This window comes from Acanthochromis polyacanthus, chromosome 5 (assembly GCF_021347895.1).
Source record: "Acanthochromis polyacanthus isolate Apoly-LR-REF ecotype Palm Island chromosome 5, KAUST_Apoly_ChrSc, whole genome shotgun sequence".
In the NCBI taxonomy this organism is placed as follows: Eukaryota; Metazoa; Chordata; class Actinopteri; family Pomacentridae; genus Acanthochromis; species Acanthochromis polyacanthus.
The window spans coordinates 32,895,187-32,918,000 of record NC_067117.1 but is presented as its reverse complement, the minus strand read 5'-3'; the positions used below and the strand labels follow the sequence as shown (position 1 = coordinate 32,918,000).

The following is a 22,814-nucleotide window of genomic DNA, read 5'->3' as shown; positions in this document are numbered from 1 at the left end:
CATCCTTTAAATACTGTCTGATAAGTGGGGAAACAGCGGATTTTTAATGGAATATCTCCATAGGGGTACAGAGGAACATTTCCAGCAACCATCACTCCTGTGTTCTAATGCTACATTGTGTTAGCTAATGGTGTTGAAAGGCTAACTGATTATTAGAAAACCCTTGTGTAATTAAGTTAGCACATGAATGAGAGTGTGATTTTTTTCTTGGAAAACATGAAATTGTCTGGGTGACCCAAACTTTTGAACGGTGGTGCATTTGCGTGTTTTGTTTTGTTTACTGGACTCAGTGTAAGTGCTTTTACTAAATGCTATCTCAAGTAAAATGACATTAAATTATTGAAAAACAAATGAACTAGTTCAGGAGGAGAATCTGTCTGGGGAAGTTTTATCGCCGCCTCACTGCCCCGAAGCTTTTAAAACCTCCCCTGTTGGACCAGATGTTAAACTGGGAGAGATTCCCTGAGGCTGAATGCCTTGAAGCCAGTCTGAGAGAGCAGAGACCACCGGGACGGACGAGCAGCAGCAGCATTTAGAGCAGCAGCAGTATTTAGAGCTGCACAGCACTCCCATCACAACCAGAGCAGCAGCAGACGGCCAGGTGCTGGACAGGTGACAACCCTGAGAACCAGGACGGTGTGTGAGGAAACACAGCAGTGTGAGTTGTTGTTGTTGTGTGTGTGTGTGTGTGTGTGTGTGTGTGTTCCTGCGTCGGTCCACAGTTGAGTCAGACACTTGGCCTCTGATTTCATCACGTCGGTTATGAAAGAGACAGTAAAGTTTAGCACACACACACTCTCTCTGTGTTCCTCCGCCTCTGTTTCTTCAATATTTCATCATGTGGCGTAAAAACACGCTAACCATGTGGAGATAACCTGCTGCGTGTGCGTGTGTGTATGTGTGTGTGTAATCAGGTCAGTCTTTACCTGCTGCCCTGGAGTCCGTCCAATCAGATCCAGAGGTCAGAGGTCACACAGGAAGTCTGCATAATGAAGCTGACCTGGTTCAATGAGCAGCAGCAGCAGCAGGAGAAGATTCCTGCAGGATTAAAGTCCGTCTTAACGTCCATCTGCACATGAGAGGAAACGCAGCTGTGAGCTGCTTTTTCTAACAAAGACGCCTACAATCCAGCTTCTCTGCATAAAAATAGGATTCAAAGAAGAAGAAACTGGAGCTAATATGATGAAAAGTCAAACAGAAAACCACCTGTCAGATCCACTCATTTTCCAGCAAAATGACACTAAAATAAGAAGATAAGATGAGATTTAACTTTACTGTTGTAATTATTTTTTATCACACACCAACATGTGCAATATAGCATCCGTACACCACAAATATGTGCAATTTACATCCCAGGATGTCTATTTTATTTTATTTATATATTGCATGCTGTATTTCTCTTTTTTGTTGCTGCTGCTCTTACATTTTTTATTATTTTAATTTGTTTTATTTTGTTTTTCCTTGTATATAAAGCAGACACGAGAAAATCCACAAATAATTCCAGAGTACCTGCATGTCTATTCTGCTCTATTCTATTCTATTCTATTCTTCGCACAGAAATTAAATGACACAACATGAGAAATGTAGTTTTTAATGGAAAAGTAATAAGATATAAGTACAATAAAACACTAAACTAAAAAAATAAAGTAATTAAACTAAAATGATTCCAGAATATAAAAGCAGGAAGTAACAATAACACTAAACTAGTAAATTGATTTCACACCATTTATTGAAATATTCCACCTAAAACCTGAATAATTGCACATTATGTTAGAATTCTGTGGATTAAAATGACAAAATAAATGACACTGAAATTTATATTTCACAAACTATTGAGTAAATAAATATTGCAGATTATTTATTTATTAGTTACATGTAAATCATAAAAACAAAAACAAACAAAACCGCCCAAATCTTTAAAAAAAAAAATTGCAGTACATTAGTTCTTTAAAAGTAAATTTACATGATTTCTTACCTTATTTACACATTTTTCATAACAGTGGAACACTCTAGCATTTGAAAACAATAAAAAACAGTTCAGATAACATAAAAAATATTTTAAAAATCAAGGTATTTGTTAGCTGATTTAAACACAGTAATTGAAGTGTAATCTTCTGGTCACCCATGGTAAAATGGACGTTAATATTGACAGTGTTTTGTCTTCTTTATAGTTAATATATAAATTCCTACTTTTTTCTGCGATTTTACTGCATGTTATCGAACACCTGAAGTCCAGTTTCTTTGCAAAAAAAGATGGAAAGTCTAAAACAAAACTGAATAATTTCTTCTCATCAGTCAAATCCAACTCATTTTCCTGCAAAATGACACCAAAATAAGAAAACAAGATAAAATAAAACTTTATTATTATGACTCTTTTGCCAGATATTGCACAAAAAAATGAAATTACATGAGATGATAAATGAGATCTAAGTATGAAACACATTATTAACAATAAAGTAAATAAACTAAAATAAGTCTAGAATTTAAAAGCAGGAAGTCACACTGACAATGATACTAAACTAGTGAATGACTTTCACACTATTTAATGAAATATTCCACCTAAAAATGAACTTGTAGTGGATTAAAATTAAGTAATAAATGACACTGAAATTTAAATTGCACAAATTATTGAGAAAAATAATACTGCAAATTATTTATTATTTCCATGTTAATCTGAAAAAACTAAAGAAAAAATGTAAATAATGTCCACGTCAAAAATCTGGACTTTTACTAATAATAACTTGATCTTTTACAATGTTTAGAAGTAAAATTACATGATTTATTACCTTTTTATATATATATTGGTAAGTATTTTACAGATATTTGTCGTAATTTGAAATCAAATTATGTATACTAAGCATTCAAATTTGTAAATCCTTTTCAAACTTTAATTTTTTACGAATATTTCCTGTTTAATTATTAAATTAGAAATAATATGCAGTAAAATCACAGAAAAAAGTATGAATTTATACATTAACTATAAAAAAACTTGTAAATATTAACATCCACATTAAAAATCTTTTACCATGTGTGACCAGAGAATTACACTTTCATTGCTGTACTTCTATCAGCTAAAAATAACTTTATTTTACAGATATTTTACATTATTTTAAGCTTTTATGGGTTTCAAATGTTGGTGTTCTACCATTATTTAACGTATTTTTTCTTCCAGATTTGTACAATGTTTTTATTATGGGATGTGTTTTTATAGTTTAATGCAGAAATTTGAGTGAAATTACAAACAATATTAGAGTGATGCAGCATTATTATGCCAAAACAATGTTTGCATCTTAAAGGTTTATTAGAATTAATAAATTATATTTGTTTTATCTCACAGCGCTGCGTTCATCTAAGTGGTGAGAATAAATCTTTATCTCACCAGCAGAACCCACAAAGAACTGAAACATTTTTACCAATTTTTATGAATAAACCGTGAATTGAGCCTGCAGGGTCACTTCAGGTCATTCACCTGTAGGAGGGGGCGGAGCCAAAGCAGGTAAAGACAAGAACAAACAACAATAAATAAACAAAGCTGGGCTCTTATTGTGTGGTTTAAATCAGCAGCTTATCAAATATTAATCATTTATTTATTTAATTATCATTCATAAAAACTCTAAACAATAACGTTCATCTACACTGTAAAACATTTCAGTTATAAAATCATTAAAACCTGGACAAATAAACACTTTAGTTTGTAATTCCTGCTGTTACAAACATAACAGTTAAAATTCTCCTCAAATAGCAGCTAAATACTAGTTGGAGTAACTTCATTTTTATGTTATTTTATGCTACCAGTCATTAAGAAATAAAAAAAAGTCTTTGGTTGTAGAGGAAATGTTAATTCTACCACCTCAGTTTTGGTTGAGTCCATTAGAAGGTGTCAGATTATAAACCTGCAGAGCACAAACACCTTTTCATAGTTTGGTCCGTTTAAAATGTGAATATTTCTGTATTTTACTAATGTAATTATGAAGAACAGTAATAAAACAAACAGGCAGTGTGTCTCAGAGGCTCGTCTGCTCTCTGATTTCCTCACTACAAAGAAGAAACGTGCTGGTTAACTGAGAACAAGCTGAGCAGATGTGATCGGCTGCTGAGCCTCCGACTCAGATTAAGGCTGGAGGTCAACAGGTGGCTGCAGCTCTGCAGGTCAACAGACTGAACAAACAAACCTGAGGTGATCTGTTGGCGTTTCAGGAACCCATACAGCATTATAATGTAGAGCGATACTGACAATAAGAATCTGTGTTTATGGAGGATGTTTTAAACTGATTCACAAGGAGGCAAAAATAAAACAGAAACAGCGTTAAAAAGACAGAAAAAAGTACAAATAGGTGTAAAAAGAGGCTGAAATACATAATCATGACTCGGAAACATGCTGGGAACCACAAATAAAGAGGCCGAAGCATACAGGGAATAATGGATTAGATGTATATTGCGCTTTTTTGGGCACTCAAAGCACTTCACAATGGATCCATTATTCATTCACTCACACATTCTCACTCTGGTGGTGGTAAACTACATCTGTAGCCACAGCTGCCCTGGGGCAGACTGACAGAAGCGTGGCTGCCAATCCGTGCCTATGGCCCCTCCAACATTCATAGACCAGTGTGAGAGCAGCACTGGAGGCAAAGCGGGTAAAGTGTCTTGCCCAAGGACACAACAGCACATGACTAGGTGAGAGTGGGAATCGAACCGCCAACCCTTCAATCATTGGACGACCCCCTCTACCACCTGAGCCACAGCCGCCCCTAATATATAACCAATATAAGGATTCTCAAACATACTGGGAACCAATAAAATAAAACTGAAAAATACTGGGAACCAATATAATGAAACAGTAACATACTGGGGATCAATAAAAAGACTGTGAAGCATACTGGGAACCAATATATTGAAACTAAAACAAACTGGGAACCAATTGAGGTTCCTTCTACGTCAGCTCTTAACAGAAACAGTTGCTGATTAATTATCTGCTGACCATCTAATTGATTTCATGTTAAATGATTCATACTTCAGCTCTCTTTCTTCCATTTTGGAGCAAGAAACTGCTCAGTGGCACAAATTATAACTGAAAAATTAAACATTTTAAGATTTAACTTGCTTGTTTTGTCAATGCAAAGAGATAATCTTCAGTCAGACAATAGAGAGGGCGCTGGTTTATCTGAGCTCATAACATGATTCAAACACTGAAATGGTGGCTGGAATGTAAATAAACTCTTCATTGACTTCATGAATCAGCAGAATAAGAGAGATGACTGGAGTCAGAAGTTTCAGACTCTTGCATAATGTTTGAGGACAGAGAAACCACCCTGAAGGAGGAGTGACTGCAGCTCAACCAACCAATTAACACGACTCAGGAAACATAAGAACAGGATTCCACTGAGTGACAGCTTTTAACTGGAGAAAAAAAACACAAAGTCAAAACCACAAAAATATCATGAATACTGTTCAAACAGAGTGAATTACCTCTTTTATCTGTCCAGATTTTCCGACACAGTTCTCTAGAGCGGAGTGAATCCACTGTCTGTGACTCTCAGCAAAAAATGATTGATTTCAATTCAGCAAATGACAGACTGGAAGAATAGCTGGCATGTTAAATCCACTGTACACTTAAAAAAAACTGCATTTCAACAAGCAGAATTCAGTAAAAGTCCTTCTAATTGTCCACAACACCAAACCTATGCTGGAGCTCAGTCACTCAGAATATCAGTGAATTCTGTGCAACAAACATTTCAAAGTTTGAGGACAAGCTCCACCAAAAGTCAAATTAAACCTCCATATTTTTGTATTTAAACAGATGAACTGTTGAAGTGTGTACCCACAAGCTGCTACTTTTCATTTTAAAGGGAAAAACTCTGCACGTCAGGTTCGTTTTCCTCTGATCTCTGCAGCAAATTCACTGGTGAATAAGCATCAATGACGTTATTTAGTTATCTCATATTTTACTCTTGATAAACACACATATTCAATGATTTCATGACCAATCATAAAACTTTCCGTTGTCTTCTTGATATTAAAAGCAGTCATTTGATGCCACAACACAAATGAGATCCTTTGATTAGAAGAAAAGCATGAATATTAACCGAATATGCATGAATTAACCCCCTGAACCCCCCACAAATCTGCTAAATGACAAAATTTAGGAGCCAGATAGTGTAAATTTGAACTTTTTAAGTTTCCTTCAGCTAGTTATTTCTGACGTACTTGATGCTAACGATGTGCTGATATCAGTAATCAGACCTGCAACTGATACATTGACACGTAAAATCACTTCATTCTACATGTGTCATTTAAAATTTCTCAAAAAAATAAGCATTTGTTCCAACTAGATTTTGCAAAAAATAAAAAATGTAAAGCTCCTCGGTGCATTTATGAAGCCATCAGTGACTCAGCTAAGATCAACAGACAACAGACAAAAATTCTGAGAATGTTCAGGCTGAACTGCAGGCAGTGTTCCACAGAGCAGGAGGAAAATCAAACCTACTGGATCACTAAAATGTATGCAGCATGGCTCTAAAACAGCAAACAGAGGAGCAAGTTGTTGAAGAAACATTCAGTATGGTGAAATGTGAAAAAGTTTGTAGGGGCTGTAAACATGCAAATATGTTTTCAAAATGACTCAGAATGTGTCCACAATGACAGAAAGGATTCAAAATGGTTCAAATTATTGCTCAAAATTTACTCAGATTTCTCCAAAATTACAAATAATAGTCCACAAGGACTCAAAAATGATTCAAAAGGACTTAAAATTTGTCTCAAAACGATCATAAAGGAAAATCAAAGCTACTGGATCAATAAAATGTATGCAGCATGGCTCAGATACAGTGAACAGAGGAGCAGGTTGTTGGAAGAAACATTCAGCATGGTGAAACATCTTTCTACAGCTGATGAGCAGAGAGGAAAAAATTGTAAAGGCTGTAAACATGTAAACAGCTAAATATAATATGTGGAGCCTCTGTTTTTATTGGTAAGGCCTGTGGGCTTCAAAATTGGACTCAGAAATGTCCCAAATGACTCAAAATTGTCACTTTGAACAAATTTCAGGGCGATTTTCAAGCTATTTAAGGCACATTTTGAATCAATCTGGGCATTTTTAGGTTATTTTTGGACACATTTTCAGAATAAGAATGAATTTCTTTCATTATACAGGCAGCCTGTTGATAAAGCAATGCTGAATACATCTCATGTGTTGCAGACTGTAGTCTATTATGAGTAATAAATGTATACTCCACCGACTATATATACACACATATGTGACACAAGCAGCTGCTGTTGTGTAAAATTAAATCTGACTTACAGCAGCCGACGTCACCGAGCTGTCACAGTATTTTTAAAATAGATTATCAACACTGACTGCTTCTCCTCCACATAACATCCTGGAATAACTGGAATAAAGGCTGCAGGAGGAGCTTTTTAAGGGGTTTAACACCAAAGAGGACAAAATCATCCACAAATGTTACGTCTCCAATAATTCCACTCTGGGTGTCACAATCTAAAATGAGATGGGTTTCTGTTTTCTGATAATTCAACAGAGAAAACTTTTAAAAGTGCATTCTGGGTAAACTTTCAAGGCTCCCATCAGCATGTGTGATAGGTGATTGGTCAGAACAAGTTAGAGACAATGAAAGAAGCATTTTGTGCCTACGTTTTGATGATTTTTTTTTAACGTTTTTGGTTCATTTTTGAGAAGTTTTTGTCATTTTGGGCAGCAACTGAGTAATTTAAGACATGTTTCTGATCATTCTGAGTGGGTTTTGGGGGTATTTTGGACAAGTTTAATGGAGAAAAGTGCAACTTTCAAGTCTCATCAGCATGCATGACAGGTGGTTGGTCGGAACAAATTAGAGACAATGAAAAGATTGTTTTGTTTTTTTTAACCTACATTTTGATTATTTCTGACATTTTTGGGTCATTTTGGGGAAAAAATTAGTAACTGAGGAAATTTTTGGGGTGAATTTTGGGGGCATTTGACATTTTTTGACTCATTTTGCACAATTTTTGAGACATTTTGGACAAGTTTAGGGGGAAAAGTGCATTCTGGGTAAACTTTCAAAGCTCCTACCAACATGTGAAACAGGTGGTTGGTCAGAACACATTAGAGACAATGAAAGGATAATTGTTTCTACACACATTTTGTTTGAGGATAATCTAATAGGCAGGATTCTATCTTTAGTATAAAAAGTTTTACCTTCATATGACGACTATTTTCAGAGCACCAGGTCCTTAAAATACACAGAGGGGGGTCCAGATTTATCACCTTGTATTACTTTTTCCATCATTTCTGATCAGTTCAGCAGATAGACACTTTGGATTGTGACACGCCATCCAGGTGTCACAATCCAAAGACGAAATCTGCTCAGAAGGGTTAAAAATGACTACATTAGAAAAAGATTTTGCCACAGAGTGATTCTGTTTACAACATGATCCCGGTATTAAATGTAGATACAAAAATGCTCCTTTCATTGTCCCTAACTTGTTCTGACCAATCACCTATCTCACATGCTGATAGGAGCCTTGAAGTTTTACCCAGAAGGCACTTTTTAAAAATTTTCTCTGGTGAATTATCAGAAAACAGAAACACATCCAGGGTACCAGTGATTGCTTCCAGGACTCATACAGTGCTGCAGTTTTACTGTTCAAACTGTCATACATCCCATAATATTAATGTTCAAAGTCGGTCAAATATTAATCTGGTTGCAGTTTTTAACAGAACTCAAACATCATGTGTATCTCTGCTGAACTGATGAAGCTCTGACGCTCAGAAATGATGGAAAAAGAACTAAAAAAAGGAAAATCTGGATCCACCTCTGTGTACTTTAAGAGTCTGTTAGTCTGAAAATATTCTTAGTCTGAAGGTATAACTTTGCAGGGCTTCATTAAATAATCTAAAGTTACTGCAGATTTTAAAAAAGCTGTTTAAACTTAAACAAAATTCACTTTTTTTCAAATGAATTAGCAGAAAACAGAAACACATCCAGGATAGCAATGATTGCTTCTGGGACTCTGCTGCAGTTTTCCTGTTGAAACTCGGATACATCCCATAATATTAACGCTCAAAGTAGGTCAAAAATTGGTTTGTTTACGGTTTTTAACTGAGCTCAGGTTTCATGAGTCTATCTGCTGAACTGATGAAGTTCTGAGGCTCAAAACTGACAGAAAAGTAAATTAAAATCAGTAAAACTTTGCATTATTTATTATTTGATTAAAACACACTAAAGCTGCAGCAGACAAACATCCAGCTGGTCCAGAGGGAACCTTTACTCTGACCCAGATGTACTGAGTAATCTGATTACATTTCCCGGTAACGTGACCTCACGTGTGGTTTCTGACGACTGATCGGCTCAGAGTTGCAACATCAAAGCACCGCCCCTCCACTGACGTCACGGCGGGCGGAGACAGCCAAACAAACAGACCCGGGGTCGGTCCAAGTCCTCACACCGAGTCCACGCTCCCGACCCGAGTCCGGCTCTGAGTCCTGCCCTGCACCGGGACGCGCCAACACCGGAACCCGAACCTGAAACTGAAGCTGAACCCGCACCGACGCCCCGGAGCCGCTTCCAGCCGAGCAGAGCGCCTCTCAGACGGACCGGAGGGAGCCGGTGTGTCGGTCTTTTGTTCCCCGGGATCCGGATCTAAACACACCAGAACCAGAAACAAGTTTCATTTGGACTTTTTCTTTTTTCACTCCGCAGTTTAAGTTTTATTCTCAGTTTTAATTCGGACCAAAGAAGAAGAAGAAGAAGCTCAACAGCTGACTGACGACACGTTGCGCAACTCAGACAATAAGAGACAAAGACGTCAGAGCTCCCAGTACGACCAGTATCACCAGGAAACCACTGCTGATGTTCCCAGTAACCCCAGGAAACCCTCTACTGATGCTTTCAGTAACACTAGGAACCTTCTGCTCCCAGTAGGAGTAACCATCTGCTGGTGTTCTTTCCCAACAACTTGTGCCGGTTTTCAGTTGAGCTGCACTTTGTTTAAAGTCAAGGTAAGAATCTGCACTAAAGCTGCAAAAACTCACGGAGAAACTAAGATAAATGTACAAATGCAGAATTAAACTGTAAAATATTAAAGTTTAATTAGGAAAACTGCTGTTTAAAGTCGTTTTAGTTCTTCTACAGTGTGCTAAAGTCGTACTGTGACAGTAAATAACAATTATCGATCATTTATTTTTAGAATGCACATATAAAAACTGCTGATTTCTGCTGTTTTCATGAGTTACACTGAGGATTATGCATAACTTTGAACAAAAAACAACAAATATGAATGAAAATAATAACTTAAATACAAATGCAAGCTTTTCACTGTAAAATATTGAAATTTAACCAGATAAAAGTGCTATTTAAAGTTATTTTAGTTCTTCTAAAGTGTGTTAAAGTAGTATTTTTTCAGTAAAAAAATAACATTCTGTAGTTTCTTATAATAATATGCATGAAAAACCTGCATATTTTTAATGGTTGCATGATCATACGGTAGATTAAACATGGATTTGAGCAAAAACCTAAAATAAATGTGTAATAATATTATTATAAAAGCTCAAAACAGAATTGAACTGTTCTGTAATAATACAATATCAAACCACAAGAACTAAAAGTGACAGAAAACTTGAGATTTTCCTTAAAAATGTGAAAATTAAAAGCTGCAAATACATAAAACTCTTATTTAACAGCAGCTAATGTGACATTTATAATGTAATTCAAACATGACAGTAAATAAACATTATTTGTATTTTATCAGTAGTAATTTAAAAACAAGTGATAATAAATGTTGTAATAAATGTTTTAATAATGATAAAAAAAGCAGAATCTCATTAGTTGTGATTTTATTATCCGTAATAAAGCATTTTCTGCCGGATATTTGACGTTTATGCTGCAATTAAAGTAAAACCAACATGAAACATTGACCATAAACGTTCATGTAATGTGGATTAAAATAGCTCCTGAGATAAGATTTTGCTTTCAGTTTTATTATGACAAAGATTTCCTCAGTGCTGATGCAACTATCCTCTGAATGTGCTCACTTCACTGCACTGTGTACATGCTATATTACATGTTATATTGATTTTCTGTCTATACATGTTTAAAAAAAGAGAAAATACTAATTGTTTTTCATTTTTTTCAAGCAAAACTGTTATGTGTACAATCCTCATTCATGCCAAATCTGTGCCTGCAGAAGTCTTTGTAATTTTAATCATTATTCTATTTTTGCACTTTTTCCCTGTTTGTTTTTTATTTTATTGTTATCCAGCTGCTGTAATGAGTGAATTTCTCCATTGAAGGATCAGTAAAGTGTTTCCAGCCTCCTCATGAGGAAACTTTACGTAGTTTGTTTATGAAAATTCTAATTTACGGTCTTTTATTACAGTCTGATACAGTAAAAAGTTCAGCATTTTCCTCTGAAATGTGAAGCTTAAAGCAGCAGAACGTCCTGAAAACGAACCTCAGCTGCTTTTTATAGTAAAGTTTCAAACAGTTCAGGTCAGAAAACATCAAAATGATCCAACTTAGCGTCCTCGTACTTGATTCTTCAGTCTTTTTGTCTGCACTGCTGCTGATTCGATGTGATGAAAACCCTGTCATGTAGCAGAAAGCTCTGGAAAAAGTGAACAAGAGTCACATGTGATGAACTGCCTTCAAATACAGATTTAAACTTCAATGCAGGATTACAGCAGCCTGAGTGAATGTAAAACAGGAAACAGCCCTAGATCAGCCAATAATTACAGATAAAAAGGCTTTAAAGGATTGAGAGTAAATAGATCAAACTAATCTGAGTTTTAGCGTGTATTAGTGACAGTTTGTTTAGGCTCCAGAGCTCAAACTAAATAAAAACAGCACCAAGATCATGTAGCTGAAAAACTCTTGTTAAAGAGTTTCTTAGATGATGGAAAGTGAAACTATTTTGATAGTCAGTTTGTCATTTAGCCTTCTGAACTCCGATCCTGCTGTAGGGTTTGAAATGGTTATTGTGTTTTTAAAAACAGATAAATAAAATGACCCAAACAAAGCATTTATCAGAACCAGAAACTGTAAAAACAGGAAAATAATCATTACAATTTCAATTTTATGAATTTTATTCTTTCAACTTTCTATCTGTGACATGATTCTGTAAAATCCCAAAATACCCAAATCACTTCCACATTTTACTGAAAAGAAATGAATTGCTCTACACAGATTCTGGGAAAAACAAAAAAATTCTGTGGCTTCTGGTGAAAGAGAAAAGTCATCAGCGACTCAGCAGCAACCGGCAGTCATATGACTAAAATTCATGAAGTTTTCAGCTGAACTGCAGGTTGTGTTTACATAAAGAATCCATTTTTTCCAGCATTGGTAACACCTGTGGACATGTTGATTCTACATTTTATTTGTTTTTTAAAATCAAAGAAATATTCCTTCATTGATTTCTGTCTTTCTTACTTTGTCAAACTGCACAGAAGACATTTCTGAGTTTTCTCTACTTCATGGTTGTTCTGTTTCCATATTGGTGCAGGACTTTAGATTGCAGTAAAAAATAAATCCACAGTGAAGAAAAATGCCCAGAACCTCTTGGTGTTGCAAAAGTCACAGTTAAATAGTGTGTCAACCTGTCTCAATGTTAACTTAAAAGTAACTTTTACTTCACTGTGAGTTTGAAATTTGTTTTCTCACTTCTGGAGCAGAACTTGAGAGTGGACCTTAATCCATTACACCAACAGACATTTTGACAACATTTCCTGCACAACTGGTACAGTTTAGTAGCTAATCTTGTTTAGAAACACTGTCCTCCTGGACTCATGTTTTGAATGTATGAGCTCCAGTTGGAGGTCATTAGGCATCACTGAAGTCTTTGTCATGGTGCCCATTGGTATCTAAACCCCCACAATGCTCTCTGCTTCCCAGCCTAAACTGCCCGTAGTCTTTGGCTGTGTCCGAAATCACATACTAACGTACTACATACTACATTCTCAATGAGTATATACTGTATACTACGTACTATAAGTATGATTAGAATGCCGACCGTTCACACTGTAGTATACTATTCCGTTTCCCATAATGCATTTCAAACCTCCGACGACAAAAATCGGAAGTACGGCTATCAAATATCTCGGTTGAATGCCGGCTTCAGGTCGATTTTACGCTAACAAACAGTCGTATGATTAATGTGGCAATTTCAAGCCGGCACTCCTATGCAGTTATTAGCCAGATTATGCGAATCGTTTCAGTTGTAGCTGCAGGCTACTGGAGGTAGCTGCTACTTGTTCTGTATGCAAAGCAAGCTGCTGCAACTAGCTGCTAGCATTCAGTAGCACGTTGTGAGGCGTCTGACAAATTTAAAACGTTGGTCAGAAAAGGCCTATTTCTCAAATCTGTGGGGGGATTAGGATGACTACTTAACCACATAAAATAAAATAAAAATCGCCCCGGTCCGGCCACATATCCTGCGGAGGCTTGCATTTCGGTGGATAGCTCGCAAAGCATTATGGGACGGTTGAGTATGACTAGTGTGGTCACCGCGCATACTTAAAAATTTTCCGGATATAGTATACATCCGGGTATTTCTCGCGAACTCAATCTTTTCATACTATCTAATGTGAACGCACTACATACTTATTTTGACGTCATACTTAGTATGAGTAGTATGTTAGTATGCGATTTCGGACACAGCCTTAGTGACACCTCCTCTGGTCTCTACAGTACTAAACAGTCAGAGGCTCCACCTGGTGGAACAACCAGGTACTACAGATGATCTACAATACATTCACTGACATTCATTTCCTTCTTACTTATTGGTCAAACTATTAAAGGTAATTCATTCAGTTTTGGAAGCAATTAAGTTTAAGTTGTGTATTTCTTTCTACTTTTCTGAGCTGCATTTCTGATGTTATGTCATCTAGGTTATTTGAGAGTTTTTTTTTGCAATATCTGGCAAAAGAATTTCCTTCTGGGTTAAGGTTGATTTGTGTCTTATCTTAGTTAATCGATGGGTAGTTAGTCACCAACATGTTGAGAAATAAGATGTAGGATTTACCTGCTGTTTTTTCTGTGCTCATAATGTAGTCGATCAACTTTGTGGAAATCACAAAGACTTGAACTTCTCACAGAAACTGCTGCTGCACCGACTTGGTTTTTCCAGAAATGATGACAGCAGCAACAGGTTTGACTTTCACAATCCAGCTGCTTTTGTGTTTTTGTCAACAGTCACGTGTGATTGTGAAACTACAGCTGATCATGGGGACACCGCACAGATTCACAGTGTGTGTGTGTGTGTGGATGACGTTGCCACGGTGACACTGTGACTCAGGGTGTTTCAGCAGAGTGAAAGCGGCGTTGGCCCACAGCCTAGCGTCACCACGGCGACCACAGACTCTGACTAACTTCACACACACTCACAGCGAGCATGTGTGTGTGAGTGTGTGTGCGGTTGTTGACTGTATTTAAAGCCTGTTTAAACTATAAACTGTTGTGCTCTGATGCAACCATCTGAAAGCCGAGGCGCCCGTCAGCTTACAGGAAGTTGCATCATGAAGCCTATAGACACATCGGCTGTGTAACGTGTGAGCAGCAGCGACGGTGAACAAATGATGCTCACGTAACTCCTCTGACTGTAAAACAACACCGAGGAGGCTCAGTGGCACCAGCAGGGGGCGCTGCAGTGGAGTCATTAAACGCTCGGAGGAGTTTCTGGGTGTTTTTTGTCCCATTTTTCCTCATTGTGGGTTAATTTTTTACTACAACATAAACTCCTGCACCTGTACGGGAACAGAACAACCATGACTAGAAGGAGAGAGAACTCAGAAATGTCTTCTCTGCGGAACGACACAGTTAGAATGGCAGAAATCAGAAAGTAGTTTCATTTCTTCAGTGATTTAATTTACAGAAATTGGAAAAAACTAGAACCACCATGTTTCCAAGTGAAAACATCTAAAAATCTATATACATTTTACTACTTATATTTCATAGTTTTAATACTAGTCTATCATTTACAGCCTCTACAGACATTTTCTCTGCTCATCATCTGTAGAAAGATGTTTCACCATGTTGAATGTATCGTCCAACAACTTTCTCCTCTGTTCACCGTTTCTGAGCCATGACACATTTATTTTAGTGATCCAGTAGATTTTAGTTTCTTGTCAGTCTAGTCTTGTCCAAAAAAATGATTTCCAAAGTTACATAAAATTAACAAAAATAACTCAAAATATGTAAATAAAAAAACTTTCCAGATGGACTCAAGAACATAGGCGTCAGTTTAGGGGGGGACGGTGGGGATGTGTCCCCCCCACTTTTTGTCAGGGGTCATTTTGTCTCCAACACATTCAAATTCTTCACATGTAAGCCGTTGTAAACCCAGTAGTATAGAAAATTCCGACGCTCCTGAACGCACCATCCGCACTCGGCCGAGAGTTGCACAGACATGCAGCACACCTTCGTGAGGTCAAAAAAAATGCGCAGATGCTAAATTTGCGCCCGTGCCAAGTGGAAGCTCCGACCAGAGGCGTGCAGGGGCAAAATTTCGGCCCGGGACAATTAGTACTATAGCGGCCCACAGACCCCTTCACCTGCATGCACTGACAGCTCAGCAGGTTGCGCCTCCGCCTTTGGTGCGGAGGTTGTGAGTTCGAGCCCAGCTTGTGGCATTTTGCCACCGTTCTTCGACATTTTCTCAAAGTGCTGTGGTCTCCATCCCCCCCCCACTTTTAAAAACAAACTGACGCCCTTGCTCAAGAATCATCATCTTCGACTTGAAACTGTCCAAAATGACTCGGAATTTGTTCAAAGTGACAATTTGGAGTTATTTTGTACATTTTTCAGTCTAGTTTGGAGGCCCACAGTTGTTACCGACACTGGAAGCAAAGGAGGCTCCACATATTATAGATATTTAACTATTTTCATGTTTCCAGCCTCTCTAGACTTTTCGTCTCTACTCTGCTCATCAGCTGTAGAAAGGTATTTCACCATGCTGATGTATGTATCTTCCAACAACTCGCTCCTCTGTTCACTGTTTTTGAGTCATGACACATTAATTTTATTGATTCAGCAGGTTTGATTTCACTGTTATGATCAGTTTATGTCATTTTGGACATTTTTTTCTCCATTGTTTGCAGCAAACTTTGGGTTATTTTATAAAAATCGTCAGTTTGAAAACAAAATTGACAAATGTAATCTTTTTGGATATTTTTCATACATTTTAGACATATTTATGCCATTTTGGACCAAATTTGAGTCACTTAACATAAATATTTACATTTTTAGAGTCTTTCAACTTTTTCTCTACTCTGTTCATCATCTGTAGAAAGATGTTTCACCATGCTGACTGTATCTTCCAACAACTCACTCCTCTGTTCACCATTTTAGAGCCATGACACATTTATTTCATTGATACAGTAGGTTGGGTTCTCCTCTTAGTCTCACTCGCCAAAGGATGACTCCAATGCAGCGTAGAGTTTCACTGTTGCAGCCCTTGGTTCGAGTAAGCACAGCGCAGAGGTTCGACTGGTATCACATTTATTTCCAGAAAACCGTGAAACTAAAAACGCAAACAGAATTTTCATTTACCTTTGACATTTCATCAAGTAACAATATTAAAATTCACAATTATTACAATTCCAGACAATTGCAAAAAAAAGAAAAAATATACAAATAGCCCCCCTCTCTTCGCCTACCAAGGGTGCACACTTGATTACGGCCTGGTGCTGAATGACTGGCTTACGGTTGATCGTGGACAAATTACATTCCATAACAACCTTTACACAAAGCAACCAAAAAATAAGTCAATTCCTACTCAGCTCAGTTCGATTACTTTCATTTAGTTGGTTTACTTACTTAATTCCTGCTTCCGACCGCAGCACAGTTGCACAACGACATGAATGGCATGACATGAATGGTGTGTGACGTCACTATTTATACCCTTTCTTCAATGGGCTGGGCTACCACGGAACATGAATAACACACACAAAAAAAAACCACAATACAAATAGCCGCTCGGCCCAGCTGGCCACTTACACTGTCTGCTCTGTGTAAACTCTGCCTGCAGTTCAGCTGAAATTTCTCTGACTTTCTCCTACATAACTGCTGGTCACAGCTGAGTCAGTGATGACTTCATGGTTGGCCTCATGGAGCAGAATTTTTTGTTTTGTAGAGAATCAGGTTAGAGAGAGTTGTTCGTTTTTGACAGAATTTTAACTGAGACATTTGGTTAAGATTCCAAACAGAGATGTTTAGATTAAGAATCATTAGACAGTTAAAAACCCAACATTTCTTATAGCTGATAAATGGGGACATTTAGCTGAATTTCTGTAGAAGGCTAACGTTCCCTTCGTTTTTGGAATTCAGAGGGCCAAACCCCTCCTGCAGCGGTTCCACAATAAGAAAAATATAAAATCTAAATGACATTTTTGTTTAAGTGTTTACCCTGGTGATGTCACTCTTCTCCTCCAATCACAGATGAGCATGGGCGTGGCCACAACCAGGTCTCAGCTGTGTCTGAAGCGGTTATTGGACGAACCCCAAGACAATCTTCTGAAATGTAAACGAATTCGCTTGGCTCCACCTCTTCCCTCTGTCGGCCTATCACCATGCCTCAGGCAAACAAGCCCCGCTCCCAAGACCAGCCAGAGCCAATCACCATCCAGGGTGGGACCGTACCTGCTGTATGAACGCTGTGAGAGGGAGGAGACCTACAGGGCTGTGCACGTGCACACACAGCAGCAGTACACGTGCCAGGTAATTCATACCACCAACTATCTCACTGATTTTACAAAAAGTACTTCAAAAATACTACTGAAGTCACTGCTAATGTTTCAAACAGTACTACGGGTAGTGTTAAAAGTACTATTAATACTAAATGCTAAAGTATTCATTATATCACAACATGTACACATAAACAATACAGTGTCTCAGTGTAGCAACTGTTGCTATGTTACCCTGACATTTCCTCCTGGTTGCTGTGGTTACAGGTGCTCCCTCTGCGCGGTTACCAGGAACGCTTGGCGGCCTACGACCGGGTCGGTCACCATGACAACGTGTGCGGCCTGCTGGACGTGGTGGTTGGCCAGGACAGCGTGTACATCTTCCTGCCCGGTCACCACGGCGACATGCACGCGTACGTGCGCAGCAGGAAGCGCCTGGGCGAGGAGGAGGCGGGGCTTCTGTTCGCTCAGATGCTGAACGCCGTGACGCACTGCCATCGCCACGGTGTCGTCCTCAGAGACCTGAAGCTCCGCAGGTTCGTCTTCACCGACAGATACAGGTGAGATACCTGCTGTGTACTAGGATGTACTGCACCAACACGTACAGCAGCTACACTTCTGCAAGTACGTTTAGCAGACGCTTTTATCCAAAGCGACGTCCAGCTTAGAGTAGATACAAATACGGGTACAGAAGTACTACAAATGAATGGCAAATTAACATAGAACGCACCAGTTACAAAAAATAGTCTGTGGTCAAAACCTGATGTTATACAGACAAGAAGTCTATCATTGAGAGACCCAAGAGACCAAATTATCACCTATTGGCCCCTGAAAATTGCAATTTCTTTTTCAGTGAGGGAGATACTGCTGCCTCAGAAAGGTCCTGTATCTATGGATGCGGTCATATTTCCTACTAAATGAACAGTCTTTGGTCGAGATTTCACCATCTTTTGAGGCTCCAACATCAGTAGAAGTTGAGTACTGTGACAAATGTGGCAAGACAAGGGCTCCAGTTTTTTGCTATTTTGACAAAATGGTGACGTGGACTCATCCATAGGAAACAAAAACTGACATCGGAGCCTTAAATGTTCGTCAAACATCAACCCAAGACTGTATTTTTAGCGGGAAGTCTGGATACATCCATATATATATATATATATATATATATATACATACACACACACACACACACACACACAGGGCTTTGCAAAAGTTCTGTTACACGGTTTCATGATCTTTACAGACGTTTACATGTCGGAGTGAAAAATGTCATTAAACAAACAAAGTTCTACCTTATAGGCAGGTGTCATTAACACAAATTTGTTCTCTAGTGAAGTTGTATCAAGATGGAAGTCAAAAGAGTTGAGATATCTGCTCTGTGTATATATATACATATATATATATATATATATATATATATATACACACACACACACGCACACACACACACATTTACAGGAACTTTCTCTGGCCACAACACCAATATCACAAAAATGTTTTTCCATTTTCAAGGACCAATAATTAAAAATTTGTCCACAGATGAAACATTCAATCAGATTTGGATCTGCTGAAAACTGTGTTGTTTTCGGGTGAAAATTGTAGAAATTTCCCAGGTCTGAAATGGTCAAAATGCAGTCAAAACATTTTGACAGAACTTAGTGTTGGGTAATGATGTGAGGAAAACGCATCCTCTGATAGTACTACTACAGTAGTAGTACTATCAGAGGAGGCGTTTTCTTCACATTCTCTGATACTACTACCACTCTAACAGTAGTAGTTCTGTCACAGTACTTATGAAAGATATTCAGTGGAAGTAACATCTGGTTTCCTTCTTCAGGACTCGTCTCGCTCTGCTTGGCCTCGACGACTGCGTCCTCCTACACGGTAACCACGACGACGACTCTCTGACGGACAGACACGGTTGCCCCGCCTACGTCGGCCCGGAGCTGCTGACCAATGGCGGCGGGTCTTACTCGGGCCGGGCGGCGGACGTGTGGAGCCTGGGCGTGTCTCTGTACACCATGCTGGTGGGTCGCTACCCCTTCCAGGACACACAGCCCGCCGCGCTGTTCGCCAAGATCCGCCGCGGGGCCTTCAGCCTCCCTGATTGGCTGTCGCCACAGGCCAAGTGCCTGATTGGCTGCATGTTGAGGAAGTCGGCCAGTGAGAGACTGAAGGCGTCCGAGCTGCTCATGCACCCGTGGTTAGCCAATCCTGGCGCGCCACATCACAGCGTGCACAAGATGCAGCCGAACCCGACGCTGCAGCAGAAACAGGAGGACGAGGACGACCAGGTGGTGCCGACGTGGAGCGGAGAATAAACACTCACATGTACTGTAACGAATCTTGAAACCAAAACCGGATTCAGACTTTAACGGGAAGTTTGAACCCTGAACCAGACCTTTAACCCTCTGAACCCCAGAACTTCACCACAGGTTTGAAAGTAATGTAAATGACATCATTTATCAGAGCTGGAAACTGTAAAAACGGAAAGAATCACCAGATTGTCAGCTTTCCGACGGTCCTCGAACTAAACCATCTGTGATATTTCTGTTACATGTCGTATTAAATAGATTAACAAACCCTTTGCATTAATCAGTTTCTGTAAAAAACACTCAATTTTGAGCTTCTTATTCTTTTAGAATAAAACATTAGCTATAGTAAATTCCAGCTTTTTTAATCCTTATGATAGTCCTCTGTGACGTCTGGTTCCATCGGAAAACTGAACCAAACCTGAGCATTTAAAACTTAGAACTAACAGTTTGCATTAACCACTTTCTGTCAAAAACATTAAATTCGGAGCTCCTTGGTGCAACCATGAAACCCTCACTGACTCAGGTGTGACCAACAGACCAAAAACACCTGTGTAGAACTGATTATCAAAGAAATTCAACTTTCCTTTCATGCGATTTATGGCATTCTGCATCAAACTGCACACCACACATTTCTGACTGTTCCTGGTTGTTCTGTTTCCACAAAGCTGCAGGACTTTAGACTGGAGTGAAAAATGAGTAAAACAGTGAAGAAAAATGGAACAGTAGCGAAGAAATGTGGAGTTCAGAGGGTTAAAGCGACTCCCCACAATAAAAAACCTCGTCGGTCCCCACAAATATCGACACAGAAAAGCACAGAAACACAACGGACAGTCTGATCCTGGATTACTTGACCCTCAGGTGCCTTCATCCTTCTGTATCTCAACAAGGTCTCAAACCTGCTGCTTCTCCTCCACAAAAAACAGAACTGACGGTGCGTTCAGGTGCACCTCGACAACTCACGAAGCTAAAAATATCCCAATCTGTGCCAATCAGGTTAAAGGAACGTGTGCCCATTTAAAGCCCAGCAGTTAATGTCTGCAGTACGCACATTTCTTGGAACTGGAACGAGAGAAATCTGATTCATTCGGGTAGATTTCTTAGTCTTTCGTGGCTCGCAAAACTCTAAAAAACGACATCACTTTCTTCCAGTTAAAACAAGCTTCCAAAGAAAAGAAATCTGACTACTGCTCTGCTGCACGTTTACACAGATTTATGCTACAATTTATTGTTCTATTGAGGGCAAATAAAAGTACTTTAGTGTGTTCTGCTGTGATGAAGAAGACATGAGTTGTTGAAGACACCATCTAATTAAAAATGTGTATTTTATAGTTTTTTCTCTCTCCATGTTTACACTTCTGGTTCTTCCCGTCATTATAAGACGCCACCAGCAACACGCATATATTCTGGAAGACAGAAAGAACCAGAGAAATGACACTAAACCTACTGAGCAGAGACAGTGAACGCAGCGCAAGTTCTCATAATCTTGTAAATTTCACACCAGCTATCTCAGGATAAAAGCTTTTTCTTTGTGATAATTTGCTCTAAATTCAGATTTTGTGGTGCTCAAAAGCAGTTAATGTAAAATAAAAAACAAGTATCACAATTATTTTTGTCTAGTTTTGATGGAAATCTATTTAAATTTTGATATTAACCAATGGTCCCTTGATATTTTTATATGATACTTAATCCATCAGCAGCTTTTGAAGGCGTTTCATCTCTGCAAAATAACCAGAATTACATCAGAGAATCATTTTGAAGTTTCCTACTGAGCTTTGCTGTGATATTTCCCCAAAATCGCTTTATTCTTAATGTCTCATTTTAAAAAAAGCTACCAAAAATAAACAGCTTGTTCTAAAAGATTCTGTAAAAAACAAAAAACTCCGAGTTTATTGGTGTAACCAGGAAGCCATGAAGGACTCAGCTGAGACCAACAGTCACGTGACAAAAAATTCAGGGAGTTTTTGGCTGAACTGCAGGCAGTGTTTACACAAAGCAGAGAGGAGACAAGTTTGAAAACTGTAAAATGTAAGTAGTAAAATGTTTGGACATAGATATTCTAGTTTGCAGTATTTTCCAGTATTGTTAACACATGTGGGCACTTGCAAAAAAAAAAAAAAGTTGAACATGTTTATTCTGGGTTTTCTGCATTTTTGTAAAATAAATATGCAACAAAAATCAACTTTTGTTTCCTGATTTCTGTCATTTTAACTGTTTCTTTCTGCACTGAAGTCATTCTTTAGTTCTCTCTCCGTCTATTCTGTTTCCGTAGAGGGGCAGGACTTTATATTGCAGTGAAAAATGAGCCTCACAGTGAAGAAAAATGTGACGGCAGCATGACGGATCCGTCAGCATCCAGAAATAACAGCAGCTTATTATCCTCATGCTGTTCTGTTGGTGGAACAGTCATTTAATCCGAGGATAAAGGATGAGCACCGTTTGTTGACTCATATTAAGAAATAATTAAGTGATGATCTTGAGATAACCGGACTATAATTATGTCCTCGATGACCGACCAATCACCTCCCAGCAGACCTGGAACCAGCCAATAGGATTCTTTCTAGTATTCAGAACTGTTCTGGTTCCAAACTGGTTTTTATTCCTACGCTGTGTTCACTTTTACACTTTAAAGAGCATTTTCTAAATTAGCCTGTGGGCTACGGATACGGCACTTTCCATTTGCCAGACAGATACGGACCCGTACGCGAGTCAAGAAGCTGCTAACCACTGCAAACTGTTGAAAGGTAAGCAAAGGTTAAGGTTAGGGTTAGTGTTAGGGTCAGGTTTAGGGTCCGTACCTGTAGTACCGATGCTACGGGTCCGTACCTCCAGCG

The 22,814-nt window shown here is 38.5% G+C and overlaps 2 protein-coding genes across 2 annotated transcripts in view; one reads left to right on the top strand and one right to left on the bottom strand.

Annotated features, from left to right (window-relative positions):
- The window catches only part of atrip (ATR interacting protein), a 52,836-nt gene that overhangs the window by 4,109 nt on the left and 25,913 nt on the right, over positions 1-22,814 (bottom strand). Inside the window, exon 19 of the transcript XR_007941894.1 lies at positions 927-1,069. The gene's annotated coding sequence lies outside the window, so the exon portion shown is untranslated. The remainder of the gene's footprint in view (positions 1-926; positions 1,070-22,814) is intronic.
- trib3 (tribbles pseudokinase 3) lies at positions 9,393-22,162 on the top strand. Its single transcript, XM_022213075.2, has 4 exons — positions 9,393-9,994; positions 17,424-17,702; positions 17,936-18,228; positions 19,506-22,162. Exons 2-4 carry the CDS (start codon positions 17,424-17,426, stop codon positions 19,987-19,989), a joined length of 1,056 nt encoding a protein of 351 aa, XP_022068767.2. The 5' UTR covers positions 9,393-9,994; the 3' UTR covers positions 19,990-22,162.

What these genes read in the sequence shown, in the direction of transcription:
- trib3 (XM_022213075.2), top strand. Translation starts at nt 17,424, where the DNA reads ATGAGCATGGGCGTGGCCACAACCAGGTCTCAGCTGTGTCTGAAGCGG. An exon ending in AGCAGCAGTACACGTGCCAG is followed by an intron (nt 17,703 to 17,935) that starts GTAATTCATACC and finishes CTGTGGTTACAG; the next exon opens with GTGCTCCCTCTGCGCGGTTA. An exon ending in GTCTTCACCGACAGATACAG is followed by an intron (nt 18,229 to 19,505) that starts GTGAGATACCTG and finishes TTCCTTCTTCAG; the next exon opens with GACTCGTCTCGCTCTGCTTG.